Source organism: Anser brachyrhynchus, assembly GCF_964034855.1.
Source record: "Anser brachyrhynchus genome assembly, chromosome: 25".
NCBI lineage: Eukaryota > Metazoa > Chordata > Aves > Anseriformes > Anatidae > Anser > Anser brachyrhynchus.
The window spans coordinates 7,844,832-7,862,753 of NC_137718.1; the positions used below are offsets into that span (position 1 = coordinate 7,844,832).

At 51.4% G+C, this 17,922-nt stretch overlaps 1 protein-coding gene across 14 annotated transcripts in view; it reads left to right on the plus strand.

The window, feature by feature from the left end:
• The first annotated feature begins 4,201 nt into the window (after positions 1 to 4,201).
• The window catches only part of MSANTD2 (Myb/SANT DNA binding domain containing 2), a 30,197-nt gene continuing 16,476 nt past the window's right edge, over positions 4,202 to 17,922 (plus strand). The window contains exons 1-4 of one of the 14 annotated variants that reach the window (XR_013941946.1): positions 4,204 to 4,769; positions 7,379 to 10,895; positions 12,119 to 12,178; positions 16,905 to 16,993. Coding sequence is in view for 6 of the 14 variants with exons in the window: in XM_080567591.1 (XP_080423717.1) it covers positions 4,269 to 4,769; positions 17,667 to 17,711 (546 nt within the window). In the remaining 8 variants the exon portion in view is untranslated. Of the gene's footprint in view, positions 4,770 to 4,850; positions 17,712 to 17,922 lie in introns of those variants that run through there. The other 13 variants (XR_013941940.1, XR_013941941.1, XR_013941943.1 and 10 more) reach the window with 13 other exon arrangements.

Below are 17,922 nucleotides of genomic sequence, written 5' to 3' on the forward strand. Positions count from 1 at the left end.
GGCATGTTTTAGGGGATAATGCCCGGAGGCTTTAGGAGATGATGCTTTAGAGGAGTGTTGGAGGGATGCTTTATGGGATAACACTTCAGGGGTTACTTTAGGGTTGACGTAGGTTGCTTTAGAGGAGTGTACTGGGATGTTTCAGGTGGCGACACCGAGATGCTTTAGAAGACGATGCCAGGGTGCTTTAGGCCATGAAGCTGGGATGTTTTTGGAGGGCAAACTGGTGTGCATAAGGTGATGATGCCAGTATGCTTTAGGGGAGGATGGTGTGATGTTTTAGGGGACGATGCCAGGAAGCTTTAGAAGACACTGCTGGGATGATTTAGTTGAGCACACTGGGATGCTTTAGGGGAAGACACTGAGATACTCCAGGAAATTATGCTGGGATGCACCAAGGGATGATACCAGGATGTTTTAGGAAATGATACTGGGATGTTTTAGAGGAGGGGAGCCAGATGCTTTAGGGGATGATGCTAGGATGCTTTCAGTGAGCACACTGGGATGCTTTAGGGGAGTACTTTAGAAGCTGACACTGAGCTGCTTTAGGAGATGATGCTATGATACACCAAGGGAGGATACCAGGATGTTTTAGGGGATGATGCTGGGATGATTTCAGTGAGCACACTGGGATGCTTTGTAGGCTGCTGCCGGGATGCTTTGTGGGAAGATTCTGGCGTGCCTTAGAGGAGTGGCGTCGGGATGTCTTCTCCCCCATGCCTGGCAGGCGCAGCAGGGCAGTGAGTCAGGGGCTCCTTGCAGGGCATCACAGCCTGCCTCATTACCACTGCCTTTGGGAAGCCGGAGCCCATGTGTTCTCGAGATGAGCAGCTTGGTGTATATTAACATCCCATTTCCACCTCTTCAATACAGAGTTTGCCCAGATCATTCATCAGCCGGGCCTCCCTTCAGGGCCAGGGGAGCCAGGCAGAGCCCAGCAGCTGGGCCACAGCGAGCAGCGAGGGCTGCGCGTCCCTGAAGCCGGGTCTAACAGGTAGTGGCTCATGTGCGAATCACTGCTTTGGGGCTGGCGCATCATTGGGAAAGGCGCTATCAAAGCTGTGCTTAATTGGGTGGAAGGGTTGTTTGCATGGCCACTAATGGGGGATCAGAGGGCCAGGGACTGATAGCTGACGGCCATACAAAGGCAACCAATTACTTGCTTGTCTGCATTATGTATTAACCCATCTGGGGCTGGGATATTGGCTTTGAAAGGGAGACAAAGGCGGAGGCGTGACAGTCCGCCCCCACCAAAGAAGCCTGCCTGGGCCCCTTTGTGCGTGGGGCTGGGCAGCTGGATGCTGCCTCCTCCTCCTCGCCATTGCCCATTGGGATGTGGACCCCGAGGGTGTCCCCAGGCGCAGTGGCAGTGTGCTGCCTTGCTTGGCATCCCCACGTCCTCCTAAATATTGCATCGCCACCACAGGCATCCAACGCCTTTTATCTCCTTTCATCAGCCCCTGCTCTTTGCTGCCCACTGCCACATGCCGGGAAAACCGTTTGAGCTTCTGCTTTAATTGGCATCAGCCACCATCACTGTTAATAAGTTTACACTTCTTTTCATCAACATACTTTTGCAATGGGAGGTTAATTATGAACAGGTCAGTAAATTGCAGTAAACACTAGTCCGGGAATATCTAATGGCTTGCCCACTTGGCTCTTTGCTGATTGTTAATCATCGTGATTGGGTTGGAAGGGTGGTGTGAGCGAGGCGCTGGGGTCCCCAGGGTGGCAGCATGGTGGGGCAGCCACTGGCTGTTTGTCCCCCATCCGTGTGTCTCCAAAGCTGCCTCGCTGCACAGGTGATGCCAGCTGAGAATGGCCACCGCTCGTCATACCACCTGCACCAGCACCCTCCAGCATGGCTGGAAACACCCCCGGAGACACCACAACAGCAACTGTGTGTTGTGGTCAATAGATGAACCGCCTGGGTTTGGTGTCACTGCAATGAAGGAGACGTGGTTCGTTCTCTTGACACCAGTACCAACCCAGAGTGTGCGGCTGGGGTGCCTTCGTGGTGGCATTTCAGACCCCGCATCCATCCCTAATTAAATTAATCCTGACCAATGTATACTGCCAGCGGTGCTGGTTGATGCGATGCGATGCGAACGCTCACCCAGCTGGTGCCAAGCTCAGTCTGCATCTTGCTGCTGCTCAGCAAAAGACGGCACAGAGTCTTTATTTTTATTTTTTTTATTTTTTATTGCATTTCCCTGCTTTCCCCAATTAAACAGAGAGCTTCAAATGAAATAGGAAAGCTGAGGGAAGAGGAAATCAGCACCAATTAACACGGAGTGAGCTTTTTGCTGGTGTGGGGGCAACCGCAGAGATCCTGGCTCCCATTTGCACCCCTTTCCTCTCCATTACACCAAGAATGCTCTAAATTTGCCTCTGTCCTGAGATATCTGGGAGCAAAGCAGGAGCCTGCAGGGTGGCCAAGGATGGGCACAACTCGCTACAGGAATGACCGGCACTGCTGACGAGCTCCTTGGCAGGGCAAGGAGGGGGACGAGCCCCATGCCAACATTTCATTTGCAAATGGTCAAACAGCCCTAATGGAGATGCAGGGCTGCATCGCAATCAGCTGCTCTAGAGGAATAATGAATTTTTCAATATGTAATTAACCGTTAACCTCATTTGCATCCCTCCCCTCCGCCTGCTCCCCTGCATTATGGAGAGCCCCTCTAATTGGGTTCTGATTAGCTCAGAAATGGGGCGTGTGTGTGTGTGCAGTGCTGGGGGGAGAAGGGGCGGATGGTAACGGGGACACTTGGGGGCTTGGGCACAGGGACACCCAGCACTGAGGATATGCAGCAACGGCTGCATCGTTCGGGGCACGCAGTCTTGGGGATGTGCTCTGGGGACGCGCCGGCAGGGGTGGTGATGGGTGCACTCCTTTGGGGACACTCCAGCAGCGGGCACATCCCTTCGGGAACCCAGCTGGGGGGACAAACCGTCAGGGACTGAGGGGGGGACATCTGCCTGGGGACCTGGGTTGGGGGACACGCAGCAAGGCAGGCAGCAGGGGCATCCGTCAGGGGACGCGCTGGGAGGGTTTCAGCGGGTGCGTCCCTTTGGGCACCCTTTGGGGACGTGCTAGCAAGGGCGTGCATCCCTTGGGGGACGCTTTGCAGGGCTGGCGGTGGGTTCACCCCTTTGGGGACAAACTGGCCGTGGGTGCACCCCTCGGGGACACGCGGCGTCCCACGGGGTGCCCCTTGCCCCCCATTGCCGCTCACAAAGAGCCCCGCGTTCCTGTGCCCCGACAGCGTTCCCCTCGCTGGGGTGGAGGCGGTTTAATGTATTCCAGCGCCTGCAGCTCATGAAATTTGTAACGCCACAACCGCGGTAATCCCCGTAATTAGAATTGGATAATTACGGCTCTGATTGCTCCCGGGCCGCTCCCCGCCAGATGTGCTGCAGCAGCCGGGGGGGGGGGAGCCCGCCGCCCCCCCCCAGTCCTGCCTGAAGAGCCGCCTTGTGCCAAGCACGGGTTTGTTTAACCACCGCGGCGCGAATTAAAGCATTTCGCTTAACGGGCTGCACGGGGCGGGGACGGGCCGGGGATGGAGCCGGGCGGTGCCAACCCGTGGGGACCCCGCGAGGGGCTCGGGGAGGCTCCCGGGAGAAGGGCGAGGCGCGGAGCCGGCCCCCGCTGCCCTTCGTTAGCGCCCCCCGGGCTCACGGACCGAGGCCCCGCAGCCGCTGTGCCGGGGGTCTCGGCGGGGGGGGGGGCGGGGGGGGGGGCGCCGCGGGGCACGCCCGGCGCCTTCCGGGCGGCGGCACCCCGAGGCCGCGGGGCAGCGCGCGAGGCAGGCCCCGCCCCCTCGGCAGACCACGCCCCCACGAGGCAAGCCCCGCCCCCTCTGGACAGACACACCCACCTCGGGACAGGCCACGCCCCTCGTGGTAAGCCCCGCCCCTCGTGGTAAGCCCCGCCCCTCGTGGTAAGCCCCGCCCCTCGTGGTAAGCCCCGCCCCCTCGGGACAGGCCCCGCCCCCTCGGGACAGGCCCCCTCCCGCTCGGCCCCGCCCGGTTAGGACACACCCCCGCTGTCAGAAGCCCCGCCCCCTGCCGTTTAACCACGCCCCCTCCTCCCACGGCCACGCCTCAAACCCAGCGAAGCCCCGCCCCCATCCGTCGTGGCCACGCCCCCAGCGCTCCACCGCCCCCCCCCCCCCCCAGTCCTGTCGACTCGGGGCCGCCGGAAGCCCCTCCCGAGGGGAGCCTGCGCGTCACTTCCGCCCGCTCGGTCCGGCAGCTCCAACATGGCGGCGTCCTGCGGCTCCTCGCAGCTCCCCGCCGCCGAGCCGCCGCTGAAGATCCCCAAGATGGAGGTGCTGTCGCCGGGCTCGCCGGGCGCGCTGAGCGACGGCAACCCCAGCCTCTCCGACCCGTCCACCCCTAGCGGCGCCTCCCCGCTCGGCCCGGGACCGGCGGTCGGCGGGGCCGGGCTGGGGGGCGGCGGCGGCGGCGGCGCGGGGGGCCGCGGCGGGGCCTCGCCCTCCGTCTCCTTCTCGCCGGGCGGCGCAGCCGCCGCCGCCGCCGCCGCTTGCCGCGGCATGTCCTGGACGCCGGCGGAGACCAACGCGCTCATCGCCGTGTGGGGCAACGAGCGGCTGGTGGAGGCGCGCTACCAGCAGCTGGAGGGCGCCGGCACCGTGTTCGGCAGCAAGGCCCCCGGGCCCGCCATGTACGAGCGCGTCTCCCGCGCGCTGGCCGAGCTGGGCTACGAGCGCACCCCCTCGCAGTGCCGGGAGCGCATCAAGGTACCCCCGGCCGGCCCTGGGCACCGGGGGGTGGCGGGCCCGAGGTGGGTGGGTGGGGTTGGGGGGGGGGGACACACCGCGGGCGGGCGGTGGCATCTCCTGTCCCGGGGGGTTCGGGGTCGTGCGGGTCCCTCTCCCCCTCCCCCCCCCGCTGTTCGCTTCTCGCCCCTCGCGGGGAGCCCCCCCCGGCAGCGTTGCAGGGCTGCGGGCGTCGCTGCGCCCTCGGGGGTTCGGCCGTTGGGTTCCCCTTGCGCGGGCAGTTTCTTCAGGGCTCGGCCGCGGGAGGCCCGGTGGCCCCGTGGCACCATGCCGTGGGTGTGCCAGGCAGCCCCAGGTCTTTCCGCAGAGCCCCACGGCCCTGGGTGGGTTGGATCAGTCCCCTGAGGCATCCTCCAGCGGCCCTCGGCCACCGGCAGGGTGGCATTGGCAGCCTTGTGGGAAAGGGAGCTTCTGCAGCGCTGAGGAACAGCACGCGTTCAGGTTGGCCCTGTGGAGTTTGCAGTCCCTGCGTGGCTCGGGGTTCGCTTTGCAGATGAGAAGCTCTCTCTGGGTTACGACCTCATAGAGCATGCTGCAATCTCAGAAAGCTTCTCCGGCAATTGAGCCGTGTTACAGCTGTGTTTCCTCCGGTGGTAGGTTTTAGAGGGTTTCCAGTCGCAGCGTTCCCTAGCGAAAAGGGAGAGGTTGGGTTCCATTTGGGAGTAGCTACTCGGTGTGCCCTTACTCGGTGTGCTTTTACAAAGGGAGCTGCGTGGAGGACCACGTGGTGGGGTGGAAGGGATGGCGCGGGTCACGCGATGGGCAGGCAGCGGTGCCCCAGCAGTGCCCGCAGTCCATAAGTACTGCTACGGGTTTCAGTTCATAAGTGTGAATGAAACTCAGCAGGTTAAATGCTCTGAATTCCCTCGAGGCTTTTCTTTTTCCCTCTCGTGACCCATTAGGTCTTCTGTGCAGTCACTTGAAATGTTGACGGATTAAGAAGTAACATCCTGTTGTCTCTTGTTACTGCTGGGGATCAGCAAGGACGTTTGCTCCTCTGTGCCTTGTTTTAGCCACTAAATACGGCTGTGCTGGCCCATCCTGTCTGGAATTGTCTAGGCACACGTACCCAGGCTGTCTTTGATTCGCAAAGTATGCGAAATAAGGGACTCCAATTCTGCAGTATCGATAAAGAAGACCAGTGGCAGTTATGTCTTGTAGGCAATTACGCGTGCTGCTGAGCATCCTGAGAGATGCTCAGCAATAAGCAAGAAGGGGACTCGCCTTCAGCATCCACCCGATAATTAGATCAGCATTCATTTTTGGAAAGATGGTTGAAACGAGGCAAAGCCCCTTCCTAAGGATGTTATGGTTTCTAAACGTATTTTCGCGTGTCATCTCTTTGTCTCCATGCATTTGCTGTGTAGGGCTTTAATTCCCCAAACGCATCAAAATGTTTTTGAGAGAAATGTTGCTTTTAAACAGATGCTTCATCCACTGCAAAACTTCTCAAAGTCCCTTGTTTTCTGAGCAGCTTCCAACATAAATCATTTCTTCCGCAAAACTGGGACGCTTTGGGTTTTGCTAGAGTCCACTGCTTGACGGAAAACCTACTTCAGGCAGTTTTCCTCATCCGTAAGGCTCTGATGGTTTCTGGTTGTTGCAGCAGCTCCTGCAGAGGCGGTTGAGGACTGCTACCTTAATTCTGACTGTAGGCTCCGCAAGCAGTTGCCTCGCGGGATGCAAAGCGAGGGAGAAGCAAGGAGAAGCCTGGCTACCAGAGCAGCCCAGAGCTGCCCGTCCTGGTCATACGATGCTTTTGGAGGATGCTGGTCAGGGGCTGTGGCTGGTGAAAGATCCCCTCTTCCCAGCAGTTGGCCACTTTACTGCAGGAGAGACTTCTCCCCCATTGAGAAGTGCTTCAACAGATCTGTCGTCAATGAAACGTTGAAGTTGCAAAGAAACCACAAGTTGTGTTTCCGTATGTATGCGTCAAAGAGTTTAGAGGGAATGAAAGACTACAAGGCTTTTACTTTTCGCATTGCGATGGCTTCAAGAGCACCGCTCGAAATATCTGCCAGGCGTTTGTCTACAGGTGCTTCTGGATCGATGCATCGCGCGTCTGCATGGAGTCTGAAATAACGTGCCCCGCGGCATCTGGTTGAAAGGCTCGGCGTGGAGGGGCTGCCTGTTTCCCCTCGGTGCACTGTCCTGCGCTACTCGGTCATGGGCTTTCTGCCAGCATGGCCAGGGGAACAGCAGCAGTTTGACGTCAGCAATGGAGCCTCCTCGTTGCAGGCTTTCAGCATCCCGTGCACATCCTGGAGCAGGGCTTCTGTCTTACCCTGCGCCCGGTGGTGAGGTCCTGCTGGTGCCCGAGTTTTTGCATATCCTGGATCCGTGCTGGTGTGAGGGTCTTCATCGCTGCGGTCTTGGAGATGCAAAAACATTGCGATGGTGGAGCTTTAACAAAGCCTTCAGGCTTGCAGTAGGTTTTTCAAGAATCGCTGTAAAATGAGCGCTCTTTGAAAGCTGAGGTTTTCGAGAGAGCCAAGAGTTGACATTGTTACGGGAATTATTGAAGTAGTTGCAGTAGCTGCTGCCAATCCTAAAATCCTGTTTTTTTGTAGAATTCCAGGCAGAATTGGCTGCTTGGCTCTTTCATGCTCAACCGAGGGTGAAAATCACTTCTGGATGCAGAGTGGTTGATGTTTGAAGGTGCTCTTAAGATGGAGCATGAAGACTTGGACTTGCTGCGGGAACAAGGGCAGGTCACAGGTACTTCACAGTCTTATGCTGTCGGTCGTCAGAGCTAAAAGCAGAGCCAAGGGCGATGGTGATGAATGAGTGCTTAGTTGCATCATTCCACTTGCCTACTGTAGTCGTAATGTTCCATATTTCCATGACTTTATAGGATACTTTGACTTAATGTCCCTCAAGGGAGAGTACTGTAAGTATTTGCTGATTGATTATAAGTGTAAATCATGCTTAAAATGTTTTGGACCCAACTTACCTTATAAATACATTTTAGATAAGAACTCTGTATTGGCTTTCTTCAGGACATCTAATTCCTGGGCTCTGCCAAATCTTGAAGAGTGAGTTAGAAGCAAGTGGAAAGGAAAAAGCCAACTCTGAAGAAGAAAGTTTTCCAGTTCTCCAGTTGTATCACATATATGCGTTCTCTTCTAATTCAAACAGGATGTAAAGTAAGGTCCCAGTTCAAATCTTGTCTGTTTCTTAACATCTGCATGTGCTTTTCTGCACATAAGCAGTGCTGGCCTGCAGTCTGGAAATGAGACCGCTGTTCAGTTTGGCCACTCCTGGGCGTCTGTTTCAAATTTGGGGATTCACACGTAACAGTTCCAACAACTATTCCTAGTTTATTTCTGCAGAAAGAGATCTTGAGCCTGACTTCATTGCTCTGATGTGTGTGGACAAGTTAGCTCAGCGATCAGGAACTGCAGAAGAACTGAAGCGTCTTGATTTCTGCCGGTTGGGTTCCCAGAAGCCGTGTTGTGCTCCATAGCTTCCTCATCCTGGCATGCCAAGCTGTATCCTTAATCATGACTTGTTTGGTAATTTGCTCCGACTGTTCCTACGACTGTGGTCTCACAGCTCTTGTTAAAGAATTGTTTACTAAAACACATGTGCTTCTCTTCCAGCCCTGCTCCTCTTTGCTAAGTATGTTCGTACTCAGAAATGATAACGAGGGAATTAGCCTGGCTCAGCATCTGTGTGTCCTGAAACTGGTCCCTCTATGCAGCGGTGTGGAGCATCTTCAGCTCTTCAGTTTGACCTTAGAACTATTTTTTTAAAAGCAAAGGAACGGGATATTTTGCAAAACCCTTTCCGGATTTATATGCAGTCACCCCTGTTTTGTGCCCTTCACCTAGCAGTGCCGTTACTTCAGCCAGAGGGCGGGAGGTTAGCTACTGACTGGGGTTGCAAAGGGCAGAGGCTGCCAACCGCAGAAAAATGAGCTTTCGCCTCGTGCTCTGAAGTTCCCATATGACGGCCAAGAAAGCTGATGTATCCAATACGTATGTTCTGTCATCGCTTTCAGTCACATAAACGCACTTGGACATTGCTGTTTCATTCTCTTCCAGCCTCTGCATATGGCTGCAATGTCCGGCAGAGGTGGATGCTCTGGGGGAGTGCGGATGAGCTCAGGCTTTACGGTTTTCACTGACCAGTGTGGCATAGCATGAGCCATGCAAGTCAAGGACAACTTTCAGGAAATTTTTTTTTTGAAAGGATCGTTCTATAAAGTGCTTCAGCTCTTTTTCAGTACTGGAGCTTATGCATTTTTAAATCTGCAGAAAAATAATTTGTTTCTGCCGTGTGCGTCTTTCTTCATCAAAGGTGAAATCAAAAGACTTGCTGTCCTGACAGCGCGTCATTTAGCTGGGCTGTGAGTGTTTCGGTGCTAGAAGTTCACTGGCTGCAATTGCAGCTAGCGACCCTCTCTCGAGCAAAGAGAAATCGCTCCTTAAAAGTTGCAGTTCAGCAGCTGGGGGACTGTTAAAATGAGTTCAGGGTCATTCTTAACGTGTCGTTTCTTCAGCTCCCGTGTAAAATTGTGAAAACATGGGTTCTGCTTTTATTTAGCCACTGATGCTGAAATTTGTTTGCCTCTCCCAGCAGTGGGTGCCAAGCTGTTCATTCAAAGAACAGACCTAGTACCTAACTCTCAGCTGTGACAATTCACACGTTCTACTGCTGACTGCAAGCCTGCTGCCCTCATGTTTGACTTTACGTGCACGGTGACCTGCCTGTCACCCTGGACAGGTTACTGGAGATTTCTGTTGGGTTGTGGTTGTCCGCAAATCTGTGATTTGTTTCGCAAAGACAAAAAACACCTTGAAGACACTGGTTCCATGCTTTCACATGGAGAATGTAGGCGCAGAGGGGAGAAGTGAATGCCACTAACCCACATGAAACAGGATGGAATGAAAAATTACACTTGAATATCAGCTGTTCATGTTCTCTTGCTTTAAGCTATAAGTAAAACGATGATGACAGGGGCTTACTTTAATGTGGCTGTGGTTTTTGCTGCTTTACAATGTAAACAATCTATTTTAAAATCTTTGTAGCATGAAGGTGTTTTTAAGGAAGGAAATGCTGTGCTAACCAGACTGTCTCAGAAGAGACTACTGCAGTAATCTAGTTTGACCTCGTGCATGATGCAGGAGATTGAATTTCGTCATTGGGCTTAATAACCTAAAGCAGTGGCTGTCTTTTAGTTTGAATATTTCAGAGGATGGAGTATCGGTACCTTTAGTAGCAGCCCATCCAACTGACTACCTTCAGAACAGCTTTGCCTTCTATTAATTTACATGTTTTACCTTTGTCTTGTGTTTGTTACCTCCTCTCCTGTTACCTCAGGCAGAGATCCTTGTCCTTGTGGTTCTACTCACTGAGATGTGCACAGGCAGTGTTCAAGTCACCTCTTGATCTTTCTTTGGCTTAGATTCAGATGCCTTTAGTTTTCCAGGCTAGGTCATTTCTTGCAGTTCCTGTTCTGAATCCTCTCCAAGAACTCACTTCTTGCAGGAGAATCTCACTGACCCCAGTAGGTGGGAGCAACTTTCTGTTGACATTTATAAGCTGGAAAAAAATACACTCTTCAGTGACAAAGAACAGATTTATTTGCTTTACTCCTTCTTGGATGTATTATGGTACTGCAGCAGAGAAGGATCTCTGGAAGATGTGAGCATCATGTGGAGTGAACCCTCTTGCGCAGCAGCTGTATCTGCCCCCTTTGGCTGGGCCACTTGCTATAGTGTATTTGCAGAGTGCTGTCATGCTCTTCTCCATCTGTCTTGCTTTGCATGTGCTGGACGAGTATCTTTACTGTCCAGTAGCTTCTGCTGTCTTTTTGGGAGTGAGGCACCAGATTATCCTGCTGACACACACAGTCGAGGCCAGGAACTCGTTGCAGAGGGACAAAATGGTTAAACTTTATTTTTCCCCGAAGTCCTGTAGGTGGTGTATTACCTTTACAGCTTGGTTCACATCTTACAACTTGGCTGGCAGAGATGGAAGAAAGCATGGAGGAAGAAAATTCAGTTGCTGTAACAGAGCTGGCAGAAGCTAGCCATGGAAGCAGACCTGTTGCCAGAATGCTGTCTCAAGCCATTCAGGGAGGTAGGTTAGCACCACAGGCCAGATTGCCTTTTTTCTGGAGGGCAGCTTTGCCAGCTGCACTTTGGTAGTGGTTCTATGATGCGGACGTGCACTAAGGTTGCACACCCAGGCAAGCAAAGTTAGCTTGCTGCTTCTACTGCAAGTTACAGGGCTAAAAGCAGCTCACGCGTGTCTTTAAGCGGGCAGCAAGTCATGTTTATGAACGTTACATCTTAGGGTGAGAGCACGTCTTGTCCCCCTCAGGAGGAGAACCATGCAAGACTTGGAAAGGTTTTAAAATCCTGCTGATTTTTGTCGTTTGTCCTTAGCCAACACACAAAGGTGGGCTGAAATTTTGGACATTGCATTGGCAGAAATTTCTTTGATGTCAGAAAAGAGTCCCAGTGGCAGTGATGCAGGAGTTGTTACGTGGTTTATCATGGATTATATTTATTTTAGAAGCAACTGGATGCACCTGAAATGCTCAACAGAATGGAGCTGGCATGAAAGAGCAGAGCTTCAAGTGCCTGTGTGGGAACCAGTTCACTTTAACCACTGTTCCAGATGAGCATCCTGTTAAATGTGTAAATCTGGGGGCTAAGGAGATGATGCTCTCTGGACCTCTGTGGTCTCACCAGTCACCAGCCTTTATTTTGACCGTTATTTCTGGTGAAAACTGGAGTTAAAGCAACCTTTAATATTTCACTTCCAGTTTTTCCTGCTGCTCTGGATGTAGACATTGCTCCCCATTGATAACGATTTTTCAGTGCAGCTGAAGCACAAAGGCTGAGGTTGGACTTGCCTGGCAGGGACCTTTCTCTGGGGACTCCAGCCTTAGGACGGGCGCTTGCATCCTTCTAAGGTTGTGTGTAAAGCTTTCAGCTTTTAGAACTATAGAAGTTGTGTGCTGTGGGGTGCCACCCGTGTTGATGCTTTCTGCCACCCATCTGGAGCTTGTTTTGGAGTGGAGTGTTTTCCCTCCCACCTGCAGGAGGATTTGTGCTGCTCTTCGTCTTCTGGAGAGGCAGTGGCCTCGCTCTGCCAGTTCATTTGAGACCTAGAACCAACAGGGACAGACCTGTGCAGTCTCTCTCCTCCAACCTAACCTGTTGGATCTCTTTGGTCCAGACTGCTGCACTTAGGGCTTTTCTTTCAGGGCAGACTTGATAGGTGTCATAGAAATATTTGTCCCATTCGCAGTGTTAGCATGAAAGCCCAAGTATGATTGATTTTTTTTTTTTTAGGAGTGATTCTGTTTCTAGAGAAAAGATGATCTGCACAAGCGTAGTCTTCATTGCTTTGGAGTAAGTAGCAATGAGTTTTAAACTGTTTTTGGGTAGTGTAGGAAAGAATACATTTATTGAGCAAACAGGTGTGCAAGACTATTGCTAGGTGTCATAGCCCTTAAAAGTTTTGCTGTTAGGTCTTAGTGGGAATAAAGTAAGTCCTTAGTATTGGTTGAATTGCAGTGAAGGTGTCTGCAGTCCCATATGCGCTTTGGAAGTGGAATTTGTCCTGTGTTACGCAAGGGCAAAGCCCCCAGCCGTCCCTTAGTCTTAGTCTAACCCTGGGGGGAAAGGCTTGGCCAGCTGATAGCCCGAGTGAGCACGAGTCTGCGTCCCTCCAGGCGTTCCTTCACGTGCATTTGCAATGTTTCTGTGGCACTTCATTCCCCTGATATTTGTTGGACATGCTGCTGTTGCATGATTACGAGATCCATCACTAAAGGCTTGGTGATGAGGAGATGTCATCCCAGTCCTCTGGCTACTGGGCAGTTGGTGCCAGGTGCAGTTCGTGCCAGGACTGGGCTGAACCTTATCCATGCGCCTCTGTAAGCTGAGCTCCATCTCTGTGACATATCCATCCCTCCAAAAAGCTTTACAGAGCTGGAGGTCATTGCTGTTGTAGATTGGCAAGGCAGAGAGGGTTTTGCTGATCTGCCTTCTCAAGGTAATGAGCGCTAACTAGGTAGTTTTCCTCCAGAGCAATCTTAGACCAGGAGCTGAGTCCGTCCGGAGAGGGAAGTTTGCCACTGTCTGCCTTTTTGCAGGCAGTAGTGGAGAATTTTTTCTCTCTGGGTGTCTAGCCTGATCAACGTCAAATCCGTGAGAAGTGTATGAATAATTTTATTCTCAGCTCTGTAATAGCAGCAGCCAGTGGAGGATCTTTGCAGGCGGCTATTTTGAGCCACGAGGTGCAGCCCACTGCCACTGCAGGGAAATTTGCCATTTCGGCACTCTGTGTCTTCCTTGCCCAGCCAGGCCACAGCTTGTTTTCACCTGGTTTCTTTCCCTCTTGGTTTCTGGCAAAGTCCTGCCGTGCCTGTTTTTGCACTCTATGAAATCCTGCCAGCACGACGAGGCTTGCATCTTGAAGCTTGTGGGGCTGCTGTTTCTGAACTCTGCTGTCTTGGTGAGCAAAATGGACAGGCTAGCTTGAGGTGTGCTGTGGCAGTTCAGAGAGCTAACGGGAGCCACGTGTCCTTTAGCGATGGGGTGTATGAAGACCTTGATAATCATCTAGGCTGACCTCTACAGGTCATTCTTGTTCAGGCTTATTTTAATTATATTCAATTGTGATTTAGAAATCGGCGGTGACGAAAAATCCACTGTGATTTTTCGTTAGGTTATAGCTCTTGCTAACTAATCCACCTTAAAAACATGTGGCTTACCTGTACAGACTGAACATCTCATCTGCGTCTTGTAGTGTGACTTTGCTTCTTCAAGTCATTGACCAAAGCAATCTCTGGTTCCTTTCTCGGTTGGATGAGCAACTTCTCTGTATTCCCCCGACCAGCCTTCTCCCCTCAGTACATTCATGTCACTTTCATTGTTTCGTTCTGGACACCCTTGGGCAGGAGCCAAATCCTTCAGGAAGTCTCTGGGCATTGGGGCACATCAGGATACAATTGAGGCTTCGTTCTTTGGTGTAAAGTATGATTTATTTTGACTGCCGGCGTATCCCCGAGTGCTGTGATCTGGCAGATGTGCAGCCACCTGCGGGGCTGGAGTGTCTTCAGACAGGTCTGCAGCAGCTTCTGCAGTGCACGACTGCAAAGTTTTAAGGGTGGGTTTCTGTGAGGCTGCTTGTGTTCTTTGTGGAGCATTGCAACAACTCAGTGTCTCAGGCACTGCTTGAGATGCACTGAAGTCTTCAGCTGCCTTTCTGCCGTGGTATACGGTTTTCTTGAGTTCAAGCTGTGCTTTCTTCTCCTTTTATTCTAGGTAGAAACGACACCTAACCTACAGAAATAGGGCTTCTTGTGGTGATATTCCCATTTGCGTCTGATGGTCTCCTGGCTTTCACATCTTTTAACAAAGGCAGTTCATGATCTAGCGTGTTGAGCAGAGGTATCGGCCATCTGTAGTCGTTTGTTTCGTTGTGCTCCAACCTGCCAGCATGGGAATGAAGGGTTCAAGAGCTTTCGTTCTGCCAGTCATCCCCACGTGCGGTGCAACCTCTCCTAACTCGAAGAACCATTTCTTTCATCCCCGTATGGTTTCGTCTTTTGTTACTTGCGAGTGTCCTGGCACGATGAGGCACCACAGGCAGCTGTTTGATACTGCCTTTCTTAATTCAGCGTATAAAGCCAAGGACTCCTCTCTTCCATTAAGTGAAAGCGCGTTGTCAAGGCTGAATAGCACTTAAGTGCTACTCTGGGCCGCCGGGACCTGGGCTAGGCCAGCAGCTCTCATTTAATAGATGCCAATAGGTAAATGTGGCCACTGAATGCAGACACGCACATAGACCACTTAGCTGCTCGGTGGAGCCTGTAGCGTCTGGCTGAGTAAGGGCGCACCTCAGAGCAGAGATCTGAAGCTTCTTGTCTTGGACCACCTCTCTGGGGTTGCACGTGAAAAGCTTGCTGTGGCACAGCTTGTCCTCATCTTTTTGCTGGGAAAAGGACTGCATCTACAGTTTTCCTCCACACCTCTTAGTAGGGTGTTTCTGAGCAGCGTTCCTACCCTTTGTGCTGCAGTTCCTGCAGAGTAACACCCGTCAGGTGGTTTTGCTTCTCACAGAGGAGGTGAGGGCTCCGAAGCTACAAGTGGTGCTAAAATCAGAAGGTGGCAAGCCTCCACACTGAGCCTCTTAACTCCCTTCTCCTTTGGATATCGACGTAGTGTTTAAACTATAATTTAAGTGGGGGTAATTTATCCTTGTATTGCAGGCAGTGTTGCAGAACAGTAAGCAGAAGGCTCTGTGTTTTCCAGTCTGCGCAATCACCAGTAACCGAGGAACTGAAATCAATCAGTAATCAAGGAACTGAAAACAGACTGGCCCTAAACGTGCTGGTTTTCTGTCTGTATCTGTGTCAATGTGTCAACGTGTATATCTGCTTTAGGAACCACCTGGCAAGATTTGAGCTGTACTCCAGGAGGTGTGTTAGGAAAAACTAGATCTTAAATCTTAGTGAGGAAAATACCCTGCTGGGGCAAAGGGGTGTCCAAGCCATTGAGTGCCATAAAATGTCCAGGGAGCTTACGCTGAAGTCCGAGCAATTCTTTAGGTCTCATCAGAGAATAAGTGAAGAAAATCGTTGCAGGAGCTGCAGAGGGAAAGCCGTTGGTCTAGTTCACTTCATCCCTGCCATGCAGAAGCCTGCGGGCGTCTGTGAAACAGAGCTGGCTCGTGTTGTGCAGGGTTAACATCATGTAGGTGATAGGGCCTGTCTGTTGGAGGCACTGGAGAACACCTCCAAGAAGGAAGAGTTGTTGGGAAACTCCAGTCTCCAGGACACTGGGCCGAGGAGCCACCAGCTGCTTGGCTGCAGGCTTTCTCCTGCTTTTGAAGGCCGGAGGGAAGTGCTTGAATGCTCAAACTTTGGATAACGTATCAGCAGAAGTGGAGGTGGATCCAGCAGGTGGATCACGCAGCCTTGTCCAGAGCCATCTGGGCAGTAACCTCAGAAGTACTCTTGACCAAGAATATTGCTTGCTTATTTTTGCCCCCCTTTTCCATCACTCCCTTTAGTTTTTATACCGGTCTCTGTTGATGCTCAGTTCACTTATTCATGACAAAATAAACCTGTTCATAACCTGAATGGAATAACTAATTGCTACTAGGCTGCAGCTCAGTGTGAGATACTCGAGTAGGGAGTGTTGTTTGAAACACACTTAAAATAGAGCAAGCAACTGCAGATGTTGAGCGTTCCCAAAAGAGCTTGTCCAAGAATACAGACTTTTTGTGCTAAAGATTGTTTGTTTTGCTTGACTGCTAACAAAATCAGCTAGAGACTCTAACTGTAGTTATCTCTGGTGCATGAGCTGGGGCAGATGGAGGAATTAGAGATCGGGAAGCATACTTCCCAAATCTGCCTTGTATGGATTTTAAAAAGAGAGTTGGGCCGGATACGTGAGTTTGCCTGTATTGCTCTGAGCCTTGAACTGAGTGGAGAGAAGTTAGATTAAAAGACATAGGCAATATATTCTCGAGTGCGCTTCTCTGAAAGGGAAGCACAGGGCAAACCTGACCATTTAAAACTGCCTCGGTGTTCCCGAGGGGTTCTTGGTGCCAAGTTTAACAACCAAGTTCATCTGTATGCCCAGCCACTGGGAATGGAAGTTGTCTCCAGTGAGTGTTGATGTTTTTCTTGGATGGGTTCTTGGTTTCAGGATTATGTAGACGGTTGTTTTCTACCCCATTTGCAGCAGAGGTGACGGAATCTTAAAATTTGCTGGTGTCCATCCAAAGAGGACCTGCCTGCTTATCCTGAGAGGTAGCAAAGGCAAAATCAGGTCACCAAACCTCAAACTGCTGATGTGTCGGGCTGCCCCGATCACTCTTCCGAAGTGGCTGCTAGAAAATCATGCTCGGGTGTCACTTGGGCTGTAGCTCTTGTGACCCGAACTGCAGTGGTCTGAAACTGCCTCTGCCGTGGTGGAAGAAGGGGTCTCTGCTTTGAAACCTCCCAACAGCGGGTGAGGTGAAAGCTTTCAGGTTCTCTTCCTAAACCATGGGATGACTCTTGTGCTTATTGCTGCCTTTGTGCTTATGTGGGTTTTCTGTTGTGTTTTGTTTTTGAAACAGCAGGGTAAAACTGACTTGCTGCTTAGCAGCTTTGCTGCTGCCCCCAGGGCTCTGAATATCACGAGGAAACTGGTTAGAAATATATTCCTCTCCTGCTGATGCTGTTAAACCAGTATATGAGGAGCATTAGGTACGTTTGAGCTTTCTGGAGATGTAAGGTTCCTTTTGGGGGAAAACCAAACATTTTCTGCAATGCTGTGTACTTGCTAGTCATTTAAGAGCTGTAATCCTCCACCAGAAAACAAGGTGACATGACTAGTTATTCCCAAATGAATGCCTCTTTTGAACTCTAGAGCTGGCTCTGATTGCCATTTAAGTTAGCACCTGAACAATCTAAGAAATTTAATGTGGAAAAAACGCTTTCTAGAAATCTACCAAACAGCAAATTGCTCAGATACAATAAACCTGGAGCAGGGTGTTATCTTTTAAAAGCAGAATGGTGGTTGCTCATAAAGACTTCCCCCCAAATAACTTGCCTGTAGCTCTGGATTAGGGGGGAAATGTAGATGGAATTCATAGGCTTGTTATGGCTTTGTCCTATGCATAGCCGCCAACTTGGCCATCAGTACAGGATGTTGCAGAGATCACCAAAACCAGAACAGGTTTTTGCATCTGTCTTTATTGGAGGTTTTGGCCTCTGCACTGAAATCTGTTGTAATGGATTATTAGACAGAGCCATCTGAGTACTGTTTCTTACTTAATGATTGATATCGAAGTCTGGGAATTTGGAGCATTATTGATTTGACCTCTTTTAAATTTCAGCAGCTTCACAAGAGACAGAGTGAGTTAGTAAGGAATGCAAAATATGTAAGTAATATATATTTTATTAGCTGAATAGCTTAGGCATACATTTTGTACCTTATGTCTTCTTACCAGAGTAAGGAAGGTTGGACTGTCTGTGCTTTTGGGGACTCTTCTTTCTTTCTTCCTTTCCTTCTCCTCCCTGCTTCACCTTCTCCAAGCTGTGGCCACAACACCAGCTCTGCTTTCTCCTCCTTGTAATAGGTGTGCATTTTCT